We start from the raw sequence: 27,464 nt of genomic DNA on the forward strand, positions 1-27,464 counted from the left end.
GTATTTCCCCAGCCTGGCCAACGAGGCTGCCAGCGAGCCCCTAACAAACTACATGGACGTGAGTATGGCAGGAGAGCAAGTCTTGTAGCCTTCCTCTCCTCACCAAAGCTTCCCACTCCTCTGCCAACAGCTGATCTCTCCTCCTCCCAAAAGTACCCCAACCCCACTTCCCCACCCATGTGCTTCCAACCAAGCTCCCATCTTTCTTCAGCCAAGAACCTGTGCTGGGCCACCCAGCCCCCAACTGTCACTGGATGGCATTAAGAAGAGCATTGGGAATAGCACTCCCAGGGTCTGCTGGCTGCCTTCTTCCAATTGTGCTTTTCCACACGCTGAGATTCAGGAGTCTGAGGCTAAATAATTGTGTGCATTTGATCGCCTGTGGCTATTGGATGCCAGGAGTTGCTAGGAGCCATGCTGGGCAAAGTGATGGCAGAGAAACACTAGCTCAGGCTGAGTCTTTAGCAAGAACACTGTAGCCCAGACCCTCAGCTGGTGGAGCTACGCCGGTTTACTCCAGGTGATGATCTAGCTCTTGGATGGCAAGGGTTTCCTCTTTTTCCATTGTTTTTTGTCCTGCTTTGACAGGTTGATTATTATGGAACCATCTCAACTGGTACGCCCGCTCAAGATTTCACTGTCATTTTCGACACCGGTTCCTCCAACTTGTGGGTGCCCTCCGTCTATTGCTCCAGCACAGCCTGCTGTAAGTCACCTGTAACGCCTCTTGCCTTGACATTCCAACTGGGCGGGTTAATTGAAATCATAGAGATGTACATTAGCAAGGAGGAACCTTAATTGATTTTAATTATTTTTCTAAAGGAAGTTGATTCTCACTGGTTTGTTACCACTATAAACAGGTTGACTTTCAATTATATATTTACATTATATTTGGTACTTCCTTTAGGAAATCAGGGGCTAACACTATGTAAATACACATATATTTAAGCAATTAACATAGCTTTATAAACACTTATTCAAATTCTTACTTTGTTCATTTCTTAGTTATTTCAGAAAATGGTGAAGGAGGTATTTCTTATTAACTACATAATGATTAATTTTTGGTTTGTGTCAGACTGAATTTGGATGGAAATTGGAATTCACTTTAAAATTAAAAATCCAGCTTTTAAAAACACTTAGTTAAAACATCTTTCAATGGGCTGTATATAGAAGAAAGAAAAATTTATCAAAGGTTTTGCATTTAAAACTAATTGATTTATGAAACAGGTAGTGCTATCTATAGTCAGTGAATTGACTTGTTGTTTCTGACCAGTGTGTCCTTCAAGATTTTAAAACTTGTAGAGCTCATCCTCTCGCACCTAGCTTTGTTTCAGAGATTGGAAGAGGAAAACGAGTGTTCCCACTTTTTCAATTTCCAATCGGTTTCTTAAGTTGGAATGAACTAGTCCATGAACTGAACTAGTTAATACACTGACTTGAAGAAAGTATTCTCTCTGCACCTGCAGAAGAGGCTACTACTGTCAAAAAAGCTCGTTTAGCACCGAAACAAAAGGAAACTCTGGTTCCAGGTGCAGAGTCAGTGAAATCTTCCTGTTCTGTTGACTTTCTTAAAAGCCACTGCTTAATAATAACCTTTGTATTTATTTTAAATGATTTTAGTAGATTTTAGTAATTTTAGGCCTTACCGTATGTTGTCAGAATTTCAAAGTTAATTTTAAATAGGTTTATTTTCTAAAAGAAAAATATACTGACATTTTAGAAAGTCAGATTTTATTTTTATCATTGATTTTCATTCACCCAGAAAGCCAGAGAGCTGCAGGTCTCTCTCCATTGTCTCTCCACATATTACACAGTATCAGAGGTGGAACAGGCCCTAGTAAGACAAGAAGCTAGATCCACAAAGGCATTTAGGTGTGGCAATGCTGAATACTGCAATGTGTGACTCTTAGGCACCCTGGTCCCACCAAGGAATTCACCGTCACACTAGTCACCCAGGCTCTCCATACAACACATGGGGAGAGTTACAAGTGTCAGTCTGTGACCATCTCACTCTTCTGTACTTGCAGCAAACCACAACAAATTCAACCCATCAGACTCCTCCACCTACGAGGCCACCAGCCAGAGCCTCTCCATCCAGTATGGCACCGGCAACATGACCGGACTCCTGGGCTGCGACACCATCCAGCTAAATCACAAGAAAGGATCAAAGCCCCTGGAGCAGACATGGTGAAAGATTAGGAGTTAGAAGGACAGGACACATCTGGGAAGCTAAAGCAGAGTATGGGTGTGAACTGGGAGAGGGGGGATAGAAAAAGGGAAGAAAAGAGGCAAGGAGACCATTCACAGAATATTCTCATATGGGGGAGAGACCACAGTGCAGGGCACGCCAGCCTCTGAGAACTCCCCAGGACATCAGGACCCTATGGTAGACTTGGCAGCTTCTCCCAGGGTGCAGGGTGTGTCTGATTGTTCCCATCCCTCTCCCAAGGTTGGAGGCATTGTGGACACCAACCAGATCTTTGGTCTGAGTGAAACTGAGCCCGGCTCCACCTTTTACTACGCCCCCTTTGACGGGATCCTGGGTCTGGCCTTCCCCAGTATCGCCTCTTCTGGAGCCACCCCCGTCTTTGACAACATGATGAATGAGGGTTTGGTTTCCCAGGACCTCTTCTCTGTCTACCTGAGCTCGTAAGTCAGGGCTGGAAACAGCCCATCTGCTGCAGTGAGATTCACGTTCCTATAGCGCCTCTCACTATGAGTGATCCCTGCAACCTTTGCATCAGAATTCCCCCAAAGCAGCCACCTCTGGGGTTGAACATGGCCACTGTTCTATGCTAGTGGGAGCAGAAATAAACACTAGGGCATTGGTATTAACCTGACTCCTGGGAGAAGAGTTCCCCCTAACATGTCACCCAGATGATACCCTGGCTCATCACCTTCTAGCACCAGGCTGAACCATCTGCTCAGTACTGACTCTGAGGGAAGAGGAGCACCTACTGAGTGACTGACACCACTGCCTCAAACATCTGGGCCTTTGCTTGGTGGTCTCCCATCCACATATTGGCCAGGCCCAATTGTACTTAGCTTTTGAGATCTAGGAAGAGAAAGCCCAAAGTGATATCAAAGCAGGAGGTTAGGCCGCTTATCCAACCATCCTATCCTATCTCTGCTACTAGATGCTGATATGCCCAGCTCTGACTCTACCCCAGCACTCCCCAGCTGTGCTCCTTCTCTAACAGCTGGAGCATTTGCTATTGTCTCCTTAGCCGACCCATCATACATCCTCCTTGACTCTCCTCTCTCCCTTCTCCAGCAATGGCCAGCCTGGGAGCTTTGTGATGTTCGGCGGCATCGACTCATCTTACTACTCTGGGAGCCTGAACTGGATCCCTCTCTCCTCCAAGACTTACTGGGAAATCACCATGGACAGGTATCACCCACCCCTTGGCCCTTCCCCTTTGAAAATGTTACTTTGAAAAGACAGGCAAAAGGAGATGCATGTTGGAGCCAGGGTGTTATATCCTTGGGGGCAACCAGTTTAGGAAGAAATCACTTGAGGCCAGACAGCAGACAGCTAACAAAATTACCATTTTATTTACAGACTCAGAGCTCACCCAACCGGCCGAAGCTGGCTGGGCTATCCCCTAATAATCTAACTCAGTTGCCATAGGAACAAAACCCATGACAACCAAATACACAACATATTCCTCCCCCCCCTAATAAGAATATCCCCTAAATAAAACACACACTAGACTAGAGAAGGAGGATAGACTGCCTCTATTCCCGGCTAAACCCTGGGGATTATTTTGTCCCATAACCATGGGTTCGCCTTAGTTAAAGATCCAGCCGATGAGGAGGTCTTCTGTCTCTAGGTGGATTACCGCGAACTTCTGGTGTTGTTGCACCCGAAAGTACCATGGGCTCAGGGTCCGCAGCACGAACAGGTGAGGAGGTGGTATCAGCTCATGCTGGGCAAAGGGGTATCTCAGCCACCGGCAGTAATGGAGGAGAACAGTCAGGAACAGGTGATTCGTGATTCGGTGTCTCACCAGAAGAGGTGAAGTCAGACCACTCAACTGCAGATGTGTCCTGAGGACTGGCATGACCTGGCAACAGCTGATCTACATGTCGCCGCCAGCTAAGATTCTCTGCAGTCCGGACTGTGTAGGAAACAGGTCCTGTTTGAGTGATGATTGTGGCAGGGACCCATTTAGCTCTGGAAGTATAATCCTGAGTCAAAACTGGCTGTCCCGGGCTAAAGGTTCGGTCTTTTGCTCTGGGTGCCCGTCTGATGACTTGATGTTGCTGCTGATGTTGCACAATTTTTGGGGTTCAGAAGGTTTCAGCAGATCAAAGCAAGTGCGCAGCTGTCGTCCCATCATTAGAAAGGCCAGGGATGCCTGGGTCGTAGCATGAGGTGTGTTTCTGTAGGAAAGTAAGAAGGTATCCAGACGCTTTTGAACGGAGTGTTGTCTCCTTGCTGATTTCAAAGCATGTTTCATTGTCTGCACAAATCTTTCAGCTAATCCGTTGGTGGATGGATGATATGGTGCTGACGTGATGTGGTGTATCCCATTTGCCTTCATAAAATTTTGAAACTCCTGAGAGACGAACTGCGGTCCATTGTCGCTCACAAGTTGTTCTGGCAGATCAAAACGACTAAAGAGTCCTCGTAGTTTTTGGATAGTACTCTCTGCAGTAGTGGACTGCATTATAGAGACTTCTGGCCATTTAGAATGGGCATCTACTGCCACCAAGAACATGCTTCCTTCAAGGGGAAAGTCAATGTGAATACGTTGCCATGGGTTTTCAGGCCAGTCCCATGGGTGTAGGGATGCCCACTGGGGTGCATTCCTCACACCCTGACATGACATACAAGCTTTTGCCTTTTCTTCAATAGCACTGTCCAGTCCAGGCCACCAAAAATAGCTTCGTGCAATTTCCTTCATGCGCACTATTCCACAGTTATAACATCTATGATCTCCATGGTGGTGGAATAATGACACGTCTCCCCCACAACAACCAGATTGGACTGATAACTCCGTCCTCCTGGACATGTAGGTAACAAGGTTGGGTGAGACCGGAGAGGTTTGTCGAGATTTTCTATGCATCACAAGGTGCATAACTTGGGACAATACTGGGTCAACGCGAGTTGCCTTCTTTATCTGAGTAGCAGTGATGGGTGTATTCTCTACCTGTTCAAAGTAGATTTCCTTTTGGGCACTATCTTGATGTTTGACCAGCAAAGGCAACCTTGAGAGGCCATCTGCATTGCCGTGCAGAGTGGATTTCCGATATTTGATTTCATATGTGTGTGCTGTAAGTAACAATGCCCAGCGTTGCATACAACTAGCAGCTAATGGGGGAATGCCTGTGTAGGGTCCAAAAATTGACATCAGAGGTCGATGGTCTGTGAGAAGAGTAAACTTTCGCCCAAACAGGTACTGATGAAACTTCCGAATTCCAAAAACAATTCCTAATGCCTCACGTTCAATTTGGGCGTAGTTAGTTTCTGCTTTGCTTAGAGTGCGTGAAGCAAAAGCAATAGGTCTCTCTTCTCCCGAAGGCATAATGTGTGACACGACTGCTCCCACTCCATAAGGGGAGGCATCGCAGGCCAACTGCAGGGGTAAGGATGGATCAAAGTGCGTTAGAACTTCAGAATTTAGCAATGCATCCTTAGCTTTGTTAAATACAACATCACAGGCTTCAGTCCACTTCCAGGCCTTGTTCTGCCCGAGGACCTCATGAAGTGGTTTTAGCAGTGTGGCTAACTGTGAGATGAACTTTCCATAATAGTTCAATAGTCCTAGAAATGAGCGCAGCTGGCTTACATTTCGAGGTGGGGGAGCCTCCACAATAGCTTTAACTTTTGCAGGGGCCTTATGAAGACCTGCAGAATCAATGATGTGTCCCAAATATTCAACAGAGGGTTTGAAGAATTCACACTTGTCTTTGCGAACTCGTAGGCCATACTCTTCCAGTCTTTGTAGGGTAGCCTCTAAATTCTTTAAGTGATCCTCTTCATTTCTTCCAGTGACCAGGATATCATCCAGATAGCACTGAACTCCTGACAAGCCACACAAGATCTGGTCCATAGCCCTCTGGAACAGGGTGGGAGCAGACGTTTTTCTGAAGGGTAGGCGACAGTATCGATAAAGCCCCTTATGAGTCACAATAGTCAACAGCTCTTGGGACTTTTCATCGACGTGCATCTGTAAATATGCTTGACTCAGATCAATCTTACTGAACTTTTGTCCCCCAGCCAGGCCTGCGAAGAGGTCATCGATGCGGGGAAGCGGGTATTGCTCTGCACACAACACTGGGTTGACAGTGACTTTAAAATCACCGCAAATCTGGAGAGAGCCATCTTTCTTCACTATTGGAACGATAGGAGTGGCCAATGAGCTATGGGTAACTGGTATTAGGACTCCATTGGTGACTAGGCGCTCCAGGTTTGCTTCAACGTTTGGCCTGATGGCATATGGCACAGTTCGGGCTTTCAGATATTTTGGTGGACTGTCAGGTTTAATGTTCAATGTCACAGTGATTCCCTTCATACTTCCCAAATCATCTCCAAAAACAGGAGCATGTTTCCTTAGTATAGGGGTTAGACTGGTTTCTTCTTTAGTCATTCGGTGCACTTCTGCCCAGTTCAGTTGAATCTTCCCAAGCCAAGACCTACCCATTAAGACTGGGTAGTTACCTCTCACCACAAAAAGTGGCAATTTAGCAGCTTGTCCATTGAGCTCCACCTTAACATCAATAGTGCCCAACATGGGCACAGCTTCTCCCATATATGTCTTCAGAACAGTTTTTGTTGCCTTAAGCAGAAGATGCTGTAGCTTTTCTTTATACACAGTCTTGGAGACCAGCGAGACAGCTGCACCGGTGTCCTGTTCCATGCGTATAGGTTTGCCATCCAACAACGGGGTTACCCAGTATTCATGTGAGCCCACTGCCAAAGACAAAACATGCAGTGGCACTTCCTCTTGCGATGAGGTGTCACCTTGATCATCCTGGGTCTGCTCTAGGATATCCAGGGTTCCTCTTTTTGTCGGCCAGACCACAGGCCTCTTTTTCTTTTGTTTACAGGCACACTCAATGTGTCCCTTTTTGCCACAGTGTCGACACACCAGGTCATTACACCAGCATTCTGATGCCTGGTGACCTGGCTTACCACAGCGGTAACATTCTTGACTCTGCACAGTTTTGTGGGTCGGTTCTTGTGACACTTTTTGCACGCTAGGGGATGCACCGATGTATTGCGCCTCCCTTGTAGCCAGTTCCATGGAGACAGCAATATCAACAGCCTTCTGTAATGTAAGCTGAGCCTCTATCAGTAGGTGCTTCCCTATAGCTTCACTGTAGAGGCCACACACTAACCTGTCACGCAGGGCATCATTTAACATCTCTTTACATTCACAGTGTTCTGCTAGCTTTTTTAAAATTGCTACAAATTGTACAACTGTTTCATCTTCCTTTTGGTCTCTTTTGTGGAACCTATATCTTTCAGCAATTACCAGTGGTTTGGGGGAAAAATGGGACCCCAGGATTTCCACAATGTCACTGTAAGATTTAGTCTCAGGCTTAACAGGGTATAGTAAGCTGCATAGCAGGGAGTAGGTTTTAGCCCCTACAACACTTAAGAATATTGGCACCTTCTTCGCTTCTGTAATGTCATTTGCAATAACAAAAAGCTCAAAACGCTCAGTATACACATGCCACTGCTCTATATTCTCATCAAAAGGTTCCAGTGGCCTGGTCAGAGTAGCCATGATTTTTAGTTTCACTTTCACAGTCAGTGCAAACAAGCAGGATTTTTTTTGTTTGTTTGTTCTTTATCTTGACATCTACTTCCTTCTGTTACTGGAGCAGCACCGGAATCCCATCCATCGTCGCCACTTGTTATATCCTTGGGGGCAGCCAGTTTAGGAAGAAATCACTTGAGGCCAGAGAGCAGACAGCTAACAAAACTACCATTTTATTTACAGACACAGAGCTCACCCAACCGGCCGAAACCTGTTGGGCTATCCCCTAATAATCTAACTCAGTTGCCATAGGAACAAAAACCATGACAACCAAATACACAACAGCTGTCCCACCTGGGAATATGCTAAAACTGGAGCCTGGACTAAGGCCTGCATTAACTGGATCCTGGCTTCCTGCCTCAAAGGGCCCCTGCTTAATTTCACCCCCTTCTTTAACAACTTATGCAGCGCGGCTGCCCTTTTTGAAAACCCCTTAATAACATTTTGGGAAAAATTAACCATTCCCAAAAAGGATTTAAGAGCTGTGACATCTGTGGGAGCTGGTAATTTAAAACTCAGCTCTTCTTTTTGTTGATTAGGGGAGCACCCTTCCTGTCCCAAGTCACTTTAAGATAATTTATTTGTTGGGAACACAACTGGGCTTTTTTTTTTTTTGATGAACCGAGCTTCCTGAATTTTTTGTAACGCCCTATTTAATATTTACATAAGAAATTACACTGGTTTTCTTAGGCATTTTATTTTACATTTTAACTACATGGGCATGGGAAATAATAGGGGCTTTGCTCCAGCCCATGGGGACCCTGGCAAAACTGATTTCCTTGAAAGGTAAAACGAAATTTGTAATAGCCGTCTCGATGTAAAGGGATAGCAAAGAAAGCATCGGCCAAATTCAAAACTGAAAACCACTGGTCCCCTCCTACACTGGAGGCTATTATCTTCTGATACATAGCCACTATGGGGGTCATGGGTATGTCACCCGATTAAGGGGGCAAAAATCAACTAGAAGCCTCAGATCTCGCTGTCACTTTTAAGGACCGGCCAGAGGGCAGCATTACTGGTATTTGACTGTTCCACTAAAAACATTGGCCTAAAAGCCCATCAATTGGGCGGGGTGGAGGGGGGAGGGTTAGGTTGGCTTCTGCCTTTTTTTGATAGCTGTACTGTTCCTGGGGTGGGGGATCGGGATCTGTAACTAGGATTGTTGCCTCAATTTTACCACATTCTATTTTATTTTTGGCCTACATCTCCCAGTGGTTTTTTGCAATTGCTAGAATTTCTGGAGTTCACGCTGGCCACTTTAGCTCTTTAGATGCCTTAAGGGCTGGTACTCAGGAGCTTGCCAAAATTTTTACTGGCTTTTAGGATGTGCCAGAAGGCATTTTTCATAGAACCCTGTTAGCAAAATTAATTAACATTTTAAATTTTGTAAAGACATTAATTTTTAAAATCCCTTTTTAGATGTATTAAGCTAAATTGCCTCTTATGTATTTATGTATTTATTAATTTATGTAACTGATACAAAATATTTTTGCAGAAAGGAACAGTCCTTTTTGCCTTACAGAATTCCTGTAAGGTCTTCATGCCAGCCGGAGGGCCAAACGGGTTTTTATTTTGGATACTACTTAGAGAATAAGTGGCACGTGTATTTAACAACACATTTTGTCCAAACACCCCTCCTACAAACTCCACACAAAGCGTGAACCTCCTCCACCCATCGGTGTCCAAATGTGCCATTACTGTGGGTGCTGTAGGTACAGGGCCTCCCTACAGGGAGGCAACAGGTGGTGGCAGTAGCGGTGCACTCGGGGTTTTCCCTGCCTGCTCAGACAGCCTTAGCAGCTGGGGAGCAAAGTGTTAGGAAAAAGTTTGTTAGGATAGCTTTAGAGAACTGTTTTACAGTATATTTTATTATTTAGTTTTTTTCATAATTAATTTTATAAAACACACATGTTATAGTTACTCCTATTGGGTCATTGCCTTTTTTAATTTAAATAACATATTGATTAATAAACATTGTAACCATTTTAATTATATTGAGCTCTCATATTAAAGGTGCTTAAATTTAAGGTTTTTATTTACTTTTTTTTATTTTAAATTTAAAAAAAATGTTAATTAGCAAAAACTGCAAGCCTAGAGCTAGTTTTAACCTCATAGACTCATAGACTTTAAGATCATCTAGTCTGACCTCCTGCACAATGCAGGCCACAGAATCTCACCCACCCACTCCTGTAACAAACCCCTAACCTATGTCTGAGTTATTGAGGTCCTCAAATTGTGGTTTGAAGACCTGAAGCTGCAGAGAATCCTCAAGCAAGTGACAGCGGAAGGCAAAAAACCTCCAAGGCCTCTGCCAATCTGCCCTGCAGAAAAATTCCTTCCCGACCCCAAATATGGCAACCCTGAGCATGTGGGCAAGACTGACCAGCCAGCACCCAGGAAAGAATTCTCTGTAGTAACTCAGATCCCACCCCATCTAACATCCCATCACAGACCACTGGGCATACTTACCTGCTGATAATCAAAGATCCGTTGCCAAATTAATTGCCAAAATTAGGCTATCCCATCATACCATCCCCTCCATAAACTTGTCAAGCTTAGTCTTAAAGCCAGATATGTTTTTTGCCCCCACTACTCCCCTTGGAAGGCTGTTCCAGAATTTCACTCCTCTAATGGTTAGAAACCTTTGTCTAATTTCAAATCTAAACTTCCTAGTGTCCAGTTTATATCCATTTGTTCTTGTGTCCCATTGGTACTAAACTTAAATAATTCCTCTCCCTCCCTAATATTTATCCCTCTGATATATTTATAAAGAGCAATCATATCCCCCCTCAACCTTCTTTTGGTTAGGCTAAACAAGCCAGGCTCTTTGAGTCTCATAGAATCATAGATTATTAGGGTTGGAAGGGACCTCAGGAGATCATCTAATCCAACCCCCTGCTCAAAGCAGGACTAATCCCCAAATGGCCCCCTCAAGGATTGAATTTACAACGCTGGGTTTAGCAGGCCAATGTTCAAACCACTGAGCTATCCCTCCCCCATAAGATAGGTTTTCCATTCCTCGGATCATCCTAGTAGCCCTTCTCTGTACCTGTTCCAGTTTGAATTCATCCTTCTTAAACATGGGAGACCAGAACTGCATACAGTATTCCAGATTAGGTCTCACCAGTGCCTTGTATAATGGTACTAACACCTCCTTATCTCTACTGGAAATACCTCGCCTGATGCATCCTAAAACCGCATTAGCTGTTTTAATGGCCATATCACATTGGCGTCTCATAGTCATCCTGTGATCAACCAATACTCCGAGGTCCTTCTCCTTCTCTGTTACTTCCAACTGATGTGTCCCCAATTTATAACTAAAATTCTTGTTATTACTCCCTAAATGCATGACCTTGCACTTTTCACTATTAAATTTCATCCTGTTACTATTACTCCAGTTTACAAGGTCATCCAGATCTTCCTGTATGATATCCCGGTCCTTCTCTGTGTTAGCAATACCTCTCAGCTTTGTGTCATCCTCAAACTTTATTAGCACATTCCCACTTTTTGTGCCAAGGTCAGTAATAAAAAGATTAAATAAGATTGGTCCCCAAACCGATCCCTGAGGAACTCCACTAGTAACCTCCTTCCAGCCTGACAGTTCACCTTTCAGTATGACCCGTTGTAGTCTCCCCTTTAACCAGTTCCTTATCCACCTTTCAGTTTTCATATTGATCCCCATCTTTTCCAATTTAACTAATAATTCTCCATGTGGAACCATATCAAATACCTTACTGAAATCGAGGTAAATTAGATCTACTGCATTTCCCTTGTCTAAAAAATCTGTTACCTTCTCAAAGAAGGAGATCAGGTTGGTTTGGTATGATCTACCTTTTGTAAAACCATGTTGTATTTTGTCCCAATTACCCTTGACCTCAATGTCCTTAACTACTTTCTCCTTCAAAATTTTTTCCAAGACCTTACAGATGTCAAACTAACAGGCCTATAGTTACTCGGATCACTTTTTTCCCCTTTCTTAAAAATAGGAACTATGTTAGCAATTCTCCAGTCGTACGGTACAAACCCTGAGTTTACTGATTCATTAAAAATTCTTGCTAATGGGCTTGCAATTTCATGTGCCAGTTCCTGTAATATTCTTGGATGAAGATTATCTGGGCCCTCTGATTTCATCCCATTAAGCTGTTCGAGTTTGGCTTCTACCTCGGATGTGGTAGTATCTACCTCCATAGCCTCATTCCCATTTGTCATCCTACCATTATCCCTAAGCTCCTCTTTAGCCTCATTAAAGACTGAGGCAAAGTATTTGTTTAGATATTGGGCCATGCCTAGATTATCCTTAACCTCCATTCCATCCTCAGTGTTTACTCGAACCAAGGTTGTCCTCTACAACCATTTCTTCTATGAGGTCCTCACTACTCACCAAAACCAAATCTAAAATAGCATCCCCCCTTGTTGGTTCTTCAACTGCTTGGTGAAGAAATCCATCAGCTATCCCATCCAGAAAAATCTGAGCCCTATTATTATTACTAGCACTTGTCCTCCAGTCTATATCTGGGAAGTTAAAGTCTCCCCTGATCACACAATTCCCATTAGTGTTTACTTCATTAAAAACATTAAAGAGGTCTCTATCCATATCCAAATTAGATCCCGGCGCTCTGTAGCACACACCAAGCACTATCTCAGGGGAGGCTCGAGTAGCTTTCTTTCCCAGTGTGATTTTTGCCCAGACAGAGTCTGTCTTATCCATTCCATCACTTCTTATTTCTTTACAGTTAACCTCATCATTGATATACAATGCTACTCCACCACCTTTGCCTTTATTACTGTCTTTTCTAAACAGCACATAGCCTTCAATACCTGTACTCCAGTCATGACTACTATTCCACCATGTTTCTGTTATCCCTGTAATATCCGGTTTCACTTCCTGCACCAGTAGCTCTAGTTTCTCCATTTTGTTACCTAGGCTCCTCCCATTAGTGTACAGACATCTTAATTTTTTGGGTTCACTGACATTTGGGTTCACTGACATTCTTTACCTGGTTAGGCACAGACATTCTACCACCAGTATCACCAATTAGACTGGTATCTATACTACCCTTCCTCCTCATGTCCATTCTCCTGCCCACGGCTGTATCCTCTCTTAGTTTGTTTTCTTCCCTCTCAATGCTGAATTCCAGAGTGGAGATTACCTGGGCATCTCCCAACCATCTCCCCCAAATTCCTAGTTTAAAGCCCTCTTAATCAGTTGTGTCAGCCTCCATCCTAAAAGTCTATTTCCCTCCTTACTCAGGTGAAGTCCATCCCGAGAGAACAATCCTCTGTCCATGAATGCTTCCCAGTGGCCGTACATCCCAAAGCCCTCCTTATAGCGCCACTGCCTGAGCCATCTGTTGATCTCTGTAATCTTGTCACACCTTTGTTGCCCTTCTCTAGGAACAGGCAGAATCCCACTGAAGATCACCTGAGCCTCGACTTCCTTAAGGGTCTTCCCCAGTCTGGCATAGTCTGCCTTGATACTTTCCAGCGAGAATGTAGCCATATCATTCGTTCCCACATGAAGGACAATCAGCGGATTCTTTCCCGCTCTCGTTAGGATCCTTTTCAGCCTCAGGTCAACATCCCGTAACTTAGCAGCCGGCAGACAGCACACCCTTCTGTTCTCCGGATCAGCTCTAGTTATAGGCCTGTCTATTCTTCTCAGTAAGGAGTCCCCACTCACATAGACCTGCCTTTTCCTGGTGATGGTGCGGTTCTCCGGTCTATCCCCTGTTCCCTCTGGCTGCAAGTCCTCTCGATTTCTATTGTCCCTTGCAATCCTCCGCAACCCATCCCGTATCCTCCTGGGGCTCATATTTGGTGTTGTCTCCATTGACTCTTCCCCTCTTCCTGTAGGACTAGCTGCTCTTTTTTTCCTTGCCCTCTCACCTTCAGCGACCACCTGCTGTGCCCCTTCTTCATTTTCCAACTCTGCAAACCTGTTCCTGAGCTCTATTTCTCCTTCACTGGCCCGTCTTTTCCTCTGCCTGGTTCTCTCAGTCACGTGCTTCCACCATCCACTTTCCTCACCCAGCAGTCTCCCCTCAGAATTCTTTGGTCCTGTTTCCATCTGCAAGTCTGAGCTTATCCCTTCAACCTCCTCATGTCTTTGCTCCATCATCCGCTCGAACCCCCTTCTACACTCTACCAGAGTTTCCACCTGCATCTCCAGTCCTCGGATCTTTTCTTCCACCAGCTTTATCAGGCGGCACTTCATGCAGACAAAACTCTTTTCAGGAACCCCCTCCAGGATCATGTACATGCTACAGCTTCCACATCCAGTCATCCTCATTGTGTCTTTCACTGCTGCCTCTGTATCGGTCATAGCCTTCCCACCTAAATCCTGTTAGTCCAGGAAACACAAACCAAAACAAACCCCCAACAGGCACCAGAACACCGCCAGACTTCCACCCACTCCCTTCACTAGGCTGTCAGTTCCTCTGCCTAGGTCTCTAAGTCTCCCCCGCAAACTCCTCCTGTAAACTCCTGTTTGCTGGCTCCTGTGCCGCTGCAGCTGTCTATGCCACTGCCTGACTGGCTGGCTACCTTTATAGGAGCCCTAAGCAGAGAAGCCCCGCCCCCTAATCAGGGCTCAGCTTCTCTCCCAGCACACTGCCCCTACCAGCCTCCACACATGCAAACTACAAAATACAATACACAAAATACAAAAACCATATTTAAAATTATTTTAATTAACCCTTAACTATATAGTGTATTTATGTCATTAAGTTATAATAGCTAAACGCACACAATATAATTGCAATTAGCTTAATTCAATTTTAATTTTAATCCTCTGCAACTGTACGGCTGAGTCTTTATGACTGTGACATGGAGGCAGGGGCGGCTGCAGGCACTAGCACACCAAGTGCGTGCCTAGGACGGTAAGCCGGGGGGGCGCTCTGCCGGTTGCTGCGAGGGTGGCAGGCAGGTTGCCTTCGGCGGCATGCCTGCGGAGGGTCCACTGGTCCCGCGGCTTCGGCGGACCTCCCGCAGGCTGCCACCGAAGGCAGCCTGCCTGCAGTGCTTGGGGCGGCAAAATACCTAGAGCCGCCCCTGCATGGAGGAAGTGGAAGGGTCTGATTCACAGCTGTTCTGACAGCTTTGTCACACCGGGAATAGTAACGTTTGATTCAAAAGCTGATGGCTTGACTCAGTTTATGAGGCCTTCTACACCTAGCGGCGTAACAACAAGCTGCAGTGTAAGACGCACAATCTAACGGCTCCTCCCATTATGGCCTATGTTTACGGCATTAGCCTGAGGCTCAGGATGCCTAGGTTCAATTCCTGCCTGTGCCACAAATGCCCTGTGGGATCTTGGGCAAGTCACTTTCCTTCTTTGTTCTGTAGTTCTCCACCTGTACAATGGGACTAATGATCCTCCCTTTGTCTGTTCAGCTTGGAAGCTCTTCAGAGCAGATGTTGCCTCTCACTACATGTAACGTACAGTGCCTTGCACAATGGGATTTTGATTGCAGCCTCTGGCACTACTCCAGTGCAAATAATAACTCACTGAGTCCACGCAGAACATCCCCTAGCTGATGGCAGGAACTGCCTCCACGACCAGGGCAAGTAGCAGGGAGGGCAGCATCCTGTAGGTGAGGGTAACTGTATCTTTCAGTGGTTTAGTTCTCTTACAGCAACTGGTGAAGTGGAGAGCAGTAGCTTGTGTAGCAAACGCTAACAAAACCTGAGTGTCAATATTCTCAAACAGAGGAGGCGACTTTGACTTTAATCCCTGTTAGTAAAGAATTTCTCATTGTTATATATATAAGAGAGCAATGTGAGCTGAAACTGACTATAAACCACCAATTGCCAAAAGGGGTCTGGCAGATACTCCCCGTGAGAACATAGAGAATTTTCGCATTGACAATTGTGTGATTTGCAAATTGAATACAAACCTGGGAGAGATTTCATGGTTGTGGACATGCTCTCGAGAGCATTGGATCAAAGTGTAGTGGAGCAAAGTCCAGAGTTTGATATTGTATATGTCAATCCGATTTTAAAAAAATCCCTGTCTCGTCTCCGTGGTATGAGGACTGTGATTGCTTAGAGCCATACCACCAATTCAGGGGTAGCTCTCGGTGCTGGATGGTCTTTTGTTTAAAGGCATCAGGGTGGTGGCCCAGTAACATATTATAGAAAAATATCTTAACAAGGATACATAACGGTCAGTTAGGGACAGGAACATCTAAGAGAAGGGTTAGAGACATTTATACTGTACTCAAATAAGCAGCTAATTCAGAATAAGGCACTCATTCCAGAATAACAACATCCACACAGAGAGTTAATCAGGAACAGCAATTCCACTTTAAATACACACCTTCTCTTAACACAAATGAACTTCCCAGCATAGATAAGTCCTGAGTCCTTTTCCTTTAAGTCAGACTGACACATTTTTCCAAAATAGTTGCTTTTACTGTAAGAGGCCTGGCCCATAACACAGAGTTAGGCCGAATCCCGGCAGCTGACGTTGACCTAGTTGTGCATGTGGCTACACTTAAATGTGTCTCCCACCAATGTAAGTGCCCTGCTATTCTGACACCACCTCCCCAAGCAGCGTAGCGCCACAGTCAATGTTCCTAGGGTGACACAATGTGACTGTAGACATTTTGTGACTTATGTCAACCCTAACTGTCCTCCAGCAGCTGTCCCACACGATTGTAAATTTCACTGCCTAGGGGTCACATAGAACAGAAGGCCTCCCTCAAGCCCTGCGGATTTTTGAAATTCCTTCTCCTGACGGTCCGGCTTTGCAAACATTCCTAGTAGAGCTCTATGGTTGACTGCAACTGCCCAGCTCACCATGCCAGCTTCATGCTCCAGAAAATCTCCGGCCAGGAGGAAACAGGAGATACTGGGTCTCCTGGGCTTGTGTGGAGAAGAGGCTGTGCAGGTACAGCTCTAAACCAACCGCAGAAACATTGACTTCTATGAGGAGATTGGAGAACATTCCAAGTTCATAGATTTCCATCTTCACGTGGCCGTGACCTGAAAATGGGGATGCCCTTCACAAGGAACAGGTGAGAGTTAGAGGACGTTTCCTGGCTAAGTTTGAAAAGAAATGCCTCTGGATTGTTCTAAAGAACAATACGGGTGCAGCACTGAAGAATTGGAATTGGATACGAAGACATTTACCTCTCGGTCATTGGTTTCTATCTGGCTGGACCCCTGTTGGGAGAGTGGGTACCACCATGGAAACGGAGCTTTCTACACCTTGGGCCCCAGTTACAATACTGCCATGTTGTGGGGAACTGGTGTCTCTATGGGAACTGGGATTTGGAGCATTACATCTCTAACTCATTGGTATGATTCTGAGCCCAGGTCAGCACAGGGAGCTGCAGTTAGTGGACTGGAAATAGGACATGCAGCATGAATCTGAGCGACTGGCTGACTCAGGGGAGTGGGCTCCAGAGCCTGTCACTTGTATGGTGCTGGTTCCAGCTCAACCAGTTCTATAGTGAAAGGCTTTGTCACCTGACAGCTCTTAGGTGATATTTGTAGGTGAAATATGCTGGAATTCTCCAATAGGTCTAGGGCAAATGGGAAGTTGTGGTTGGGAATGACAGGGCTAAGGCATTGGTGGGCTATGGAGGCCACCAGTGGAGGAGAAGAGGGAAGAGATGTTCAACCCTCCTTGGGTAGAGCGTAAGTTCACCATGACATAGGAACATACTCTGGATGGCGCCCAAACTGGCGAGTGATTACCTGCACCGGGAGCAGATCATGGGTTCAAGTCTCCATGGCTGGGATGTGTGGGGAGGCCTCACTGCTTAGCCCTGACACTGCAGCCTTCCTATTCCTGGCAGGAGGCCATCCATGGACTTAGGCACCGGGCCATGTGCCCACATGCCAGGAGCAGCCGCTCTGCCAGAAAGCACAATGAGAATCTCATGAGATTAAAAAATAGCATTTAACTTTCCATTTAGCACTATCCGTTCCTAACCCTGTGGGGACAAGCAAACACCAGGGAAAGGATGAGGTTTCAACGTGACTGGGAGTCAAGTCACCTTAGGCCAGTGACAACCCTAAGAAAGGGGCCTGGAACCGGGCAGGCCTAAGTTTGCCACATTGTGTATGAAAACTTATCAGTTTGAACAAGTTTATCTGAGCGGAACTGGTCCTGAAAATCAGCTTATCCGGTGTCCCCTGATGCCCCACAGTGAGGTCCTGGCATCTGGTGTTAGTCTCGCAAATGGGCAGGTATTTTCCATTCCCTGCTCCAGGTTTTTCAACAAAGAGGTGAACTAGATCTCAGATTTAGAGAAGGGAGGTTTGCTTTGAGACATCTGACACCGGGGAGACAATACAGGCACCTTGTAACACCCTGAAGCAGTAGGGATAAATCCTGTCGTATAGCACCCCCTGCTTTTCTCGTCTTGGGTCTCCATCCAGTTCTGCCAGGGCCTTTCAGTCTTGACCTTATTATTATAGCCCTGGGATATGAAATACACACCCAGGGCTGCTAAAGCGCCTCAGTCCTGAGCCATAGGCCACCTTGCAGTTCCAACCCTCAGGCCTGACACATCCACAGCTCTTCTGATGCCCCTCAGTCCTGACCTGCAGCTCCCCCTGCTAGTCTATAATATAGTCTCGTCTACAGACAGTTGGCTGATCATAACCAATTGTGCTATTCCCATTGCAGAATTCCTTGCAGCCTGCAAGAATTTGTGACTGATTTGAGGATGAAGAGCTGAACTTTTAAGTTTGGGGAGGCTAAAACTGAGTCCCTTATAAGAGTCCAGATTGTGACTGGGATCCGGAACAAAAATCTCAGAGGCTACTGGAAGAGCCATAATTAACCGTTGACAAATCTGTGAGAATTTGTCAAGCAATGGAAGTCATCCAGTCCAGAGGGAAGTTTGTGGAGGGTGGGCAGTGCTCTGAGACTGTGGACATGGTAGAGAATTCAAAATACTGCAAGAAAAGAGACCTGAGGCAGAAAGGCATGGAGACTTTCAAGTCAGAGTTCTGCCAAAAGAGCACGTGGCTTGTGCTGGTTGCCACAGTGTGTACAGCTCCAAGATAATGCCCAGCATGTGGAAAAAAGATGCATGAAATGCAATGGAGTCCAACACTTTGCAAGAGCTTTCAAGAATCTTTTTGTTTTAAACAACAACAGCTTTCCAGTGTCACACAAAATGTGCAGTATGATTGCTGGAGGTATGGCTCAGGGTGAGACCCTGTAGCAAGTAATGCACAGAGTGGCCTGGACAGCATATTTCCAGTCCCTATTATCGAGTTCAGCGGGAGCTGTCCGTATCAGATGGGACTATGTTTGAAGGAATCAGGATGGGGCTTCATAAGATGCTACAGGAGATTTAGGAATAGAGAAAACTAAGAGAAGTGCTGGAAATGTTTTACACTGGCCTCAAATGAACAGCAAGATTGAGGAAGCCATCAGGGCTTGTCGTATATGCCAAAAGTACAGGCCAATGACCTAGAGGTGTAAAGCTCTAATTCCCCACTGCATGGCTGCCTCGAGTGCAGGGGACTGGACTAAATGACCTGTTGAGTTCCCTTCCAGTCATACACTTCTGTGATTCTGTGGCTGTATTGCAAGTGGTGCCCAAGATGTGGAAGGCTCCAATCCCATTGAGGTACCTGCTCTCCCAGCACGGGGCTAGACTGGAATGAAGAACCAATCAGTGAATCTCTCCGTATCCCATTCCAGTTCTTCTGTGCCTCCTGTCCCATTCTTTAAAGCAACCCCCGGGCATTGCTTTTCAAAGCTTAGACGTCCCTGAACTCTCACACTTTCCCTCCAGACGATGCCCCATTTTCAGGTCAGAGCCAAGTGAAGGTTGAAATCTATGGACTTTGAGTGTTCTCCAAAATTTCATTTAAGGACATTTTGGAAGATCTTATCGGGAAGGTTTACATTCCTTATCAGGGCTATTAATGCGATAAGGAAAGCTCTGGGATGTGTGTTTATAAGAAGCAGCACCCAGGCAATTCTCTACATTCACCACTCATCACCACTGGCTTGCGTGTCAGAAAACATCATGAAGTGGGTTTTGCTCCTGAGTTTGGTGGCGCTCTCTCAGTGCCGGGTGACCAAGTGAGTACTGGGGGAACACACCACTTTGGGCTGCTGAACTTGGCTTACTACAGAGCAATATGTGATTATCAAGGGGAGTGTCTGCACCTCTCTCATTCTCTTCTCTACTCTTCATTCATGCATAGGCAGCAGCTGGGAAGAGCCCCTTAGCTTTGTGTTGTAGCAGAGGAATGAGGAAGGAAGGTATTGCGGTTAAGGCACTGGAGTGGCATTTGAGAGATCTGGGTTAATGCCTGGCTCTACCACAGACTCCCTCTGTGACCATGGGCAAGTGATGGAGTCTCTCTCCGGGGATCAGTTCTCTGTGATAATATTAGTGTTTATTATTTGTAACATCTAGGACCCATAAGTCATGGACCAGAACTCCATTGCGCTAGGCACTGGAAGACTGTCCCTTCCCTAAGTAGATAACTACCTCAGTAAGACATAAGAGACAACAGAGATATGCAGACAGTGGTCTCTGCACACCAGCAACCAAATTGTTGTTATGTTTTTTTTATAGGCACGACGACAAAGGAGAGTTTCTAAGGAGGGATTTGAAGGAGGACAGTGAGGTAGCTTTGCAGATGTTTATGGGGAGGACCTCCCAACCATAGGGGGCAGGTGGGAGAAAGCATGAAGGTGCTTGATTGGAAATTTACCAAGTTGGCTGTAGAAGCTGGCATCATGGGCCAATGGGAGATGGGCATCAATAGCTTGATAGCCAATGAGAGGGAGGGTGGGATTGAGTCGAAGGGCCTTGGAAGTGAAGACAAGCAGCTTATGTCTGATATCATAGAGCAGGGGGAGCCAGTGGAGGGACCCAAAGAGAGGAGTGCCATGTTCAAAGTGACTTGTTAGGAAGATTATCTTTGCAGCAATGTTCTGAATGGACATGAATGGGGCAAAATGGCATTTGTCAAGGACAGGGAGACAAACTTTGCAGCAATTGAGACGTGAAAGGAGGAGAGCTGGGACGAGAGCTATAACTGTGTGAAGGGATAGGAAAGACTGCATCTCATGGAGTTTATGCAAGAAGATTTTGCAAGATTTCGACATAGCCTGGACGTGAGGAGCTAGAGAAAATTTGTTTCACGTGTTTTGGGATTGGCTTTCTTTGTAGGAACCAATCCCTGTACAGCATCCTCTATCCACGCCATGTGTGACTTACTCATCTTTATATTCCCGTCTTATCTCATCCACTGTTATTCTGTCCTTTGTAAATGATTCCCTTGATGTTCTCTGCCTTATCTTGGCTAGTTCAGCCATTCTCTCTCTTGGCTTACCAAGCACTTACCTGTCCTGGTTAGCACAGACATTCTGCGTTCAGCCTGCTGATCTATTCACAGTACCTTACTAATCCTGCCTCCTAAAAAGAGGCCTCCCCCATGTTCAATTACTCCCATCAAGCCAGGCCTAGAAGGTCAAGATTTCAGTTTGGACAGAAGGAGACAGGTCTGGAGGAGGGAGGCAGATCTGGGAGTCATCAGTATAGAGGTTGTAGTGGAATTTGTGTTTGTGGATGAACACAGATATAAGGGGTAGAAGGAGAATTCTGTGGGACTCCCACAGAATGTTGGAGGGCCGATCATCTGAAGGCATCAAAGGAGTGATTACAGATGTACGAGGAGAACCATGAAAGGCGAGACGTGGAAGCCAAGCGAGAACGTGATTTCAAGCAGAATGGCACGGTTGACCAAGTCAAGGTGGCGGCTAATACTTCCTTTGTCCATCTTGTCTATTTCAACAGTAACCTCTACAGGGCAGGGACAGACAGTACAGCACCAAGAACATTGAGCCGTCTCTCTTCTAGTACATATAGGCTGGGATTTTCCAAGAGTCCTACAGGAATTATGTGCCCAACTCTCATTGACTTGCAGTGCACTGGGCACCCAACTCCTTTACACTGTTTTGATAATCCTAGTGTAATAAGCGGTTTCAGTGCAATGTAAAAGCTGGATTGCACTGTAGGCTCTGAACAAAAGGCTTGTCTATTGTTTATTTGTTATTCAACGGTCTCTCTCCCTACCCTTGTTGATTAGGGTCCCCCTGAAGAAGGGGAAATCCCTGAGGCAGAACCTTAAGGACCATGGCTTGCTGGAGGATTTCCTGAAGAAACACCCTCGTAACCCGGCCTCCAAGTATTTCCCCAGCCTGGCCAACGAGGCTGCCAGCGAGCCCCTAACAAACTACATGGACGTGAGTATGGCAGGAGAGCAGGTCTTGTAGCCTTCCTCTCCTCATCAAAGCTTCCCACTCCTCTGCCAACAGCTGATCTCTCCTCCTCCCAAAAGGGCCTCAACCCCGCTCCCCCACCCATGTGCTTCCAACCAAGCTCCCATCTTGCTTCAGCCAAGAACCTGTGCTGGGCCACCCAGCCCCCAACTGTCATTGGATGGCATTAAGAAGAGCATTGGGAATAGCACTCCCAGGGTCTCCTGGCTGCCTTCTTCCAATCATGCTCTTCCACACGCTGAGATTCAGGAGTCTGAGGCTTAATGATTGTGTGCATTTGATGGCCTGTGGCTATTGGACGCCAGGAGTTGCTAGGAGCCATGCTGGGCAAAGTGATGGCAGAGAAACACCAGCTCAGGCTGAGTCTTTAGCAAGGACACTGTAGCCCAGACCCTCAGCTGGTGGAGCTACGCCGGTTTACTCCAGGTAATGCTCTAGCCCTTGGATGGCAAGGGTTTCCTCTTTTTCCATTGTTTTTTGTCCTGCTTTGACAGGTTGATTATTATGGAACCATCTCAATTGGTACGCCCGCTCAGGATTTCACTGTCATTTTCGACACCGGTTCCTCCAACCTGTGGGTGCCCTCCGTGTACTGCTCCAGCACAGCCTGCTGTAAGTCACCTGCAACGTCTCTTGCCTTGACATTCCAACTGGGCGGGTTGACTGAAATCATAGAGATTTACATTAGCAAGGGGGAATCTTAAATGAAATAATTGATTTTAATTATTTTTCTAAAGGAAGTTGATTCTCAATGGTTTGTTACTACTATAAACAGGTTGACTTGCAACTATAGATTTACATTCTATTTGGTACTTCCTTTAGGAAATCAGGGGCTAACTCTATGTCAATACACATATATTTAAGCAATTAACATAGCTTTAGATACACTTATTCAAATTCTTACTTTGTTCATTTCTTAGTTATTTTAGAAAATGGTGAAGGAGGCGTTTCTTATTAACTGCATAATGATTAATTTTTGGTTTGTATCAGACTCAATTTGGATGGAAATTGGAATTCACTTTAAAATTCAAAATCCAGCTTTTAAAAGAAATTCCTTAAAACACCTTTCGGTGGGCTGTATATACAGGAAAGAAAATTTTTTTCAAACATTTTGCATTTAAAACTAATTGATTTATGAAACAAAGGAAGTACTATTTGTAGTCAGAGAACTGAACTCTTGTTTCTGACCAACGTGTCCTTCAAGATTTTAAAACTTGTAGAGCTCATCCTCTCTAACCTAGCTTTTATTCCGAGATTGGAAGACCAAAAGGAAACTCCGGTTCCAGGTGCAGAGTCAGTGAAATCTTCCTGTTCTGTTGACTTTCTTTAAAGCCACTGCTTAATAATAACCACTGCTTAATAATAACCTTTGTATTGAATTTAAATGATTTTAGTAGATTTTAGTAACTTTAGGCCTTACCATATGTTGTCAGAATTTCAAAGTTAACTTTAAATAGGTTTATTTTAAAAAAGAAAAACATACTGACATTTTAGAAAATCTGATTTCCTTTTTATCATCGATTTTTATTCACTCAGAAAGCCAGAGAGCAGCAGGTCTCCCTCCATTGTCCCTCCACATACTACACAGTGTCAGAAGTGGAACAGGCCCTAGTAAGACAAGAAGCTAGATCCACAAAGGCACTCAGATGTGGCAATGCTGAGCACTGCAGTGTGTGACTCTTAGGCACCCTGGTCCCACCAAGGAATTCACTGTCGCACTAGTCACCCAGGCTCTCCACACAACACATGGGGAGAGTTACAAGTGTCAGTCTGTGACCATCTGACTCTTCTGTACTTGCAGCAAACCACAACAAATTCAATCCATCAGACTCCTCCACCTACGAGGCCACCAGCCAGAACCTCTCCATCCAGTATGGCACCGGCAGCATGACTGGAATCCTGGGCTATGACACCGTCCGGGTAAATCACAAGAAAGGATCAAAGCCCCTGGAGCAGACATGGTGAAAGATTAGGAGTTAGAAGGACAGGACACATCTGGGAAGCTAAAGCAGAGTATGGGTGTGAACTGGGAGAGGGAGGATAGAAAAAGAGAAGACTTGGCAGTTTCTCCCAGGGTGCAGGGTGTGTCTGATTGTCCCCATCTCTCTCCCAAGGTTGGAGGCATTGTGGACACCAACCAGATCTTTGGTCTGAGTGAAACTGAGCCCGGCTCCACCTTTTACTACGCCCCCTTTGACGGGATCCTGGGTCTGGCCTTCCCCAGTATCGCCTCTTCTGGAGCCACCCCCGTCTTTGACAACATAATGAATGAGGGTTTGGTGTCCCAGGACCTCTTCTCCGTCTACCTGAGCTCGTAAGTCAGGGCTGGAAACAGCCCATCTGCTGCAGTGAGATTCATAGACTATCAGGGTTGGAAGGGACCTGAGGACGTCATCTAGTCCAACCCCCTTCTCAAAGCAGAACCGATCCCCAGACAGATTTGTATCCCTTTCCCTAAATGGCCCCCTCAAGGATTGAAGTCACAACCCTGGGTTTAGTAGGCCAATGCTCAAACCACTGAGCAATCCCTCCCCATGAGATTCATGTTCCTATAGCACCTCTCATAATGAGTGATCCCTGCAACCTTTGCATCAGAATTCCCCCAAAGCTGCCACCTCTGGGGTTGAACATGGCCACTGTTCTATGCTAGTGGGAGCAGAAATAAACACTAGGGCATTGGTATTAAACTGACTCCTGGGAGAAGAGTTCCCCCTAACATGTCACCCAGATGATACCCTGGCTCATCACCTTCTAGCACCAGGCTGAACCATCTGCTCAGTACTGACTCTGATGGAAGAGGAGCACCTACTGAGTGACTGACACCACTGCCTCAAACACCTGGGCCTTTGCTTGGTGGTCTCCCATCCACAGATTGGCCAGGCTCAAATGTGCTTAGCTTTTGAGATCTAGGAAGAGAAAGCCCAAAGTGATATCAAAGCAGGGGGTGAGGTGCGCCTCTCATCCAACCATCCTATCCTATCTCTGCTACTAGATGCTGATGTGCCCAGCTCTGACTCTACCCCAGCACTCCCCAGCTGTGCTCCTTCTCTAACAGCTGGAGCATTTGCTATTGTCTCCTTAGCCAACCATTCATACATCCTCCTTGACTCTCCTCTCTCCCTTCTCCAGCAATGAACAGACAGGGAGCTTCGTGATGTTCGGCGGCATCGACTCATCTTACTACTCTGGGAGCCTGAACTGGATCCCTCTCTACTCTGAGACTTACTGGGAAATCACCATGGACAGGTGTCACCCACCCCTTGGCCTTTCCCCTTTGAAAATGTTACTTTGAAAAGACAGGCAAAAGGAGATGCATGTGGGAGACGGGGGAAGCTCAACTTAGAGTCTAGACAAGATGAGAGACAAGGAGGAGTTATAGGAAAGGGGCTCACCAGTGAGGCAGTTAGATGACTGGATCTCCATCTTGCCCATACCAGGACCCAGCGATGACCTGTGTCTGCCACTAGTAGGGGGGCAGGGTAAGGGCAGCAACCTCCCCACCCCCCACGTCCCCTTTGCCAGGGCCCCTCTCTCCTCTGTTTAGCAATAAAGTAAAGGGCAGGGTGGTCATGATCCCTTGACGGCTGTTTGTGACCCCCAGGGTAGATCGGTCCCAGTCCCAGAAGGCTGTAGGATGAGGAGTGATGGGCAATAGCCAAGGAAGGAGAGGTGAAGGCTGAAACATCAGGGGAAAGTTTCTGGCAGTCAGCAAGACTCACCCTACAGGCATCTCACTGCTGGCTCGTGGGCTGAGTGGGAATGAGATTGGAATTGTTCCTGGGGATGTTCCCCTGACTCTCTCTCTTGCAGTGTCACCATGAACGGAGAGACCATCGCTTGCTCTGGTGGCTGCCAGGCTATCATTGACACTGGCACTTCTCTGCTGGCTGGGCCCTCTACTGGCATCTCCAGCATCAACTCCTACATTGGTGCCAGCGATGGCACGGTAAGGGCAGGGATCAGGAATGGACACTTCTAGAGGTGTCTGCTACACACAGATGTGATGCTCCCTCTCTCTTATTGGGGAACCTACTGCCCAAGACATGTCTAACCTTTTCTCCGTGTGTTGCCTTCCTCCCTGCAGATCAGCTGCAGTGCCATGAGCAGCCTGCCCAACATCGTCTTCACCATCAACGGCATCGAGTTCCCTGTGCCCGCCAGTGCCTACATCATTGATGTGAGTGTCCTGCTCAGAAAGCCGCCTCGGGGCCTCTTAGCCAGGGCTTGTGCCTGAAGCCATTGCACTGAGTGTGCTGGCAACATTCCCTTGCACAGCCGGCATGAGCCTGCAGGAGCATCACTGAGACGCAGCTCAGAGTCTGTCCCCAGAATGAGAGTGGGGCGGCAGAGAGCTCTTCCCCCAAAGAGGTCCAGGGGAGGCATGTTTGAGATCAAGGCAGGCCCACAGTGAAAGTGACATACTGGAAGAGCAGTGAGGCAGCCTGTAGAACTCGCCACCACAGGGGATCACCGGGGCAGCGGCCTTACTGGGCTAGGAGAGAATTATATGAGCAGTACCCCAGCTAGGAGGTGAGATCAAGAGAGATCACTGCCTCGCGCTCCAGGGCCTGGGCATCCGGGTATCAGGAAGGAGTTTTCCTCCCGTGTTATAAAAGTTTGCTCCCATCTGGGGAGGAACAGGCAATGTGCTTTAACAGCACACAGCAACACCAGCTGGTAGCAGGCAGTGGGGAAGCCCAAATACACTTATAATCACAGCAGGATATCTGATGGCAGAATGTAATCGCTCCCTTTGGAATCTGGCCAGGAGCCTGGAGAGAGCACACTTTGCCTCCCCAAGCGATGTGTCATGAACAGAAGTGGTCAGGACCTTGCTGCTCTTCCCAGTTGACAGACTGCACCCCTTAGGCTCAGGCTTAGGCACTGGGGCTGTTCTGAGACCCGGATCCACAAAGTTAGCTCACTGGGAGTTAGGCATCCAAAAGCACCAAAAATTGGGGCCCAACTCACCAATGTCACTCCCTGCAGCCCATAGAGGTCTCCCATCGAAGTCCTACCCAGCCTAATGCTACTTGGTTTGAGAGCTCTGAGATCCCAGCCCAAGATGGTAACAGAAACCAGCAAGCCCTACAGGATGATAATTTACTGAAGTTCCAGCCCAATAATTACCATGTCCCCTTTTCCCCTGTGCAGGAGTCAGGCTCTTGTACCTCCGGCTTTGAAAGCATCGACGTCGGAGGGCTCTGGATCCTCGGAGACGTCTTCATCCGCCAGTACTACGTTGTCTTCGACAGGGCCAACAACCAGGTGGCCCTGGCCTCTGTGGCATGAACACAGCGCCATCCCTGGGACACTCGCATGGAACACTGACCCTGGAGAGTCTCCGTTCCTCTAGAGTCCCAACACCGCGTATCGATCTAGTGACCCTCCACCCCACACTCACCCGATATCCTGTAATCTTA

At 46.5% G+C, this 27,464-nt stretch overlaps 1 protein-coding gene across 3 annotated transcripts; it reads left to right on the plus strand.

Moving 5' to 3' along the window:
- On the plus strand, positions 1 to 27,464 carry LOC120404871 (pepsin A-like). 3 transcript variants are annotated; one of them, XM_039537921.1, is made up of 12 exons: positions 1 to 58; positions 589 to 706; positions 2,450 to 2,649; positions 3,275 to 3,391; positions 21,849 to 22,005; positions 22,536 to 22,653; positions 23,843 to 23,961; positions 24,156 to 24,355; positions 25,171 to 25,287; positions 25,852 to 25,987; positions 26,126 to 26,218; positions 27,196 to 27,464. In XM_039537921.1, the coding sequence occupies exons 2-12, from the start codon at positions 599 to 601 to the stop codon at positions 27,331 to 27,333; spliced, it is 1,503 nt and encodes a 500-aa protein (XP_039393855.1). In that variant the 5' UTR covers positions 1 to 58; positions 589 to 598; the 3' UTR covers positions 27,334 to 27,464. The 3 variants fall into 3 exon arrangements, with proteins under 3 accessions (XP_039393855.1, XP_039393856.1, XP_039393857.1); XM_039537922.1 differs by lacking the exons at positions 1 to 58; positions 589 to 706; positions 2,450 to 2,649; positions 3,275 to 3,391 and adding an exon at positions 8,141 to 8,558; XM_039537923.1 differs by lacking the exons at positions 1 to 58; positions 589 to 706; positions 2,450 to 2,649; positions 3,275 to 3,391 and adding an exon at positions 16,747 to 16,789.

The sequence above is a fragment of the Mauremys reevesii genome, linkage group 4, assembly GCF_016161935.1.
Source record: "Mauremys reevesii isolate NIE-2019 linkage group 4, ASM1616193v1, whole genome shotgun sequence".
NCBI classification, from domain to species: domain Eukaryota; kingdom Metazoa; phylum Chordata; order Testudines; family Geoemydidae; genus Mauremys; species Mauremys reevesii.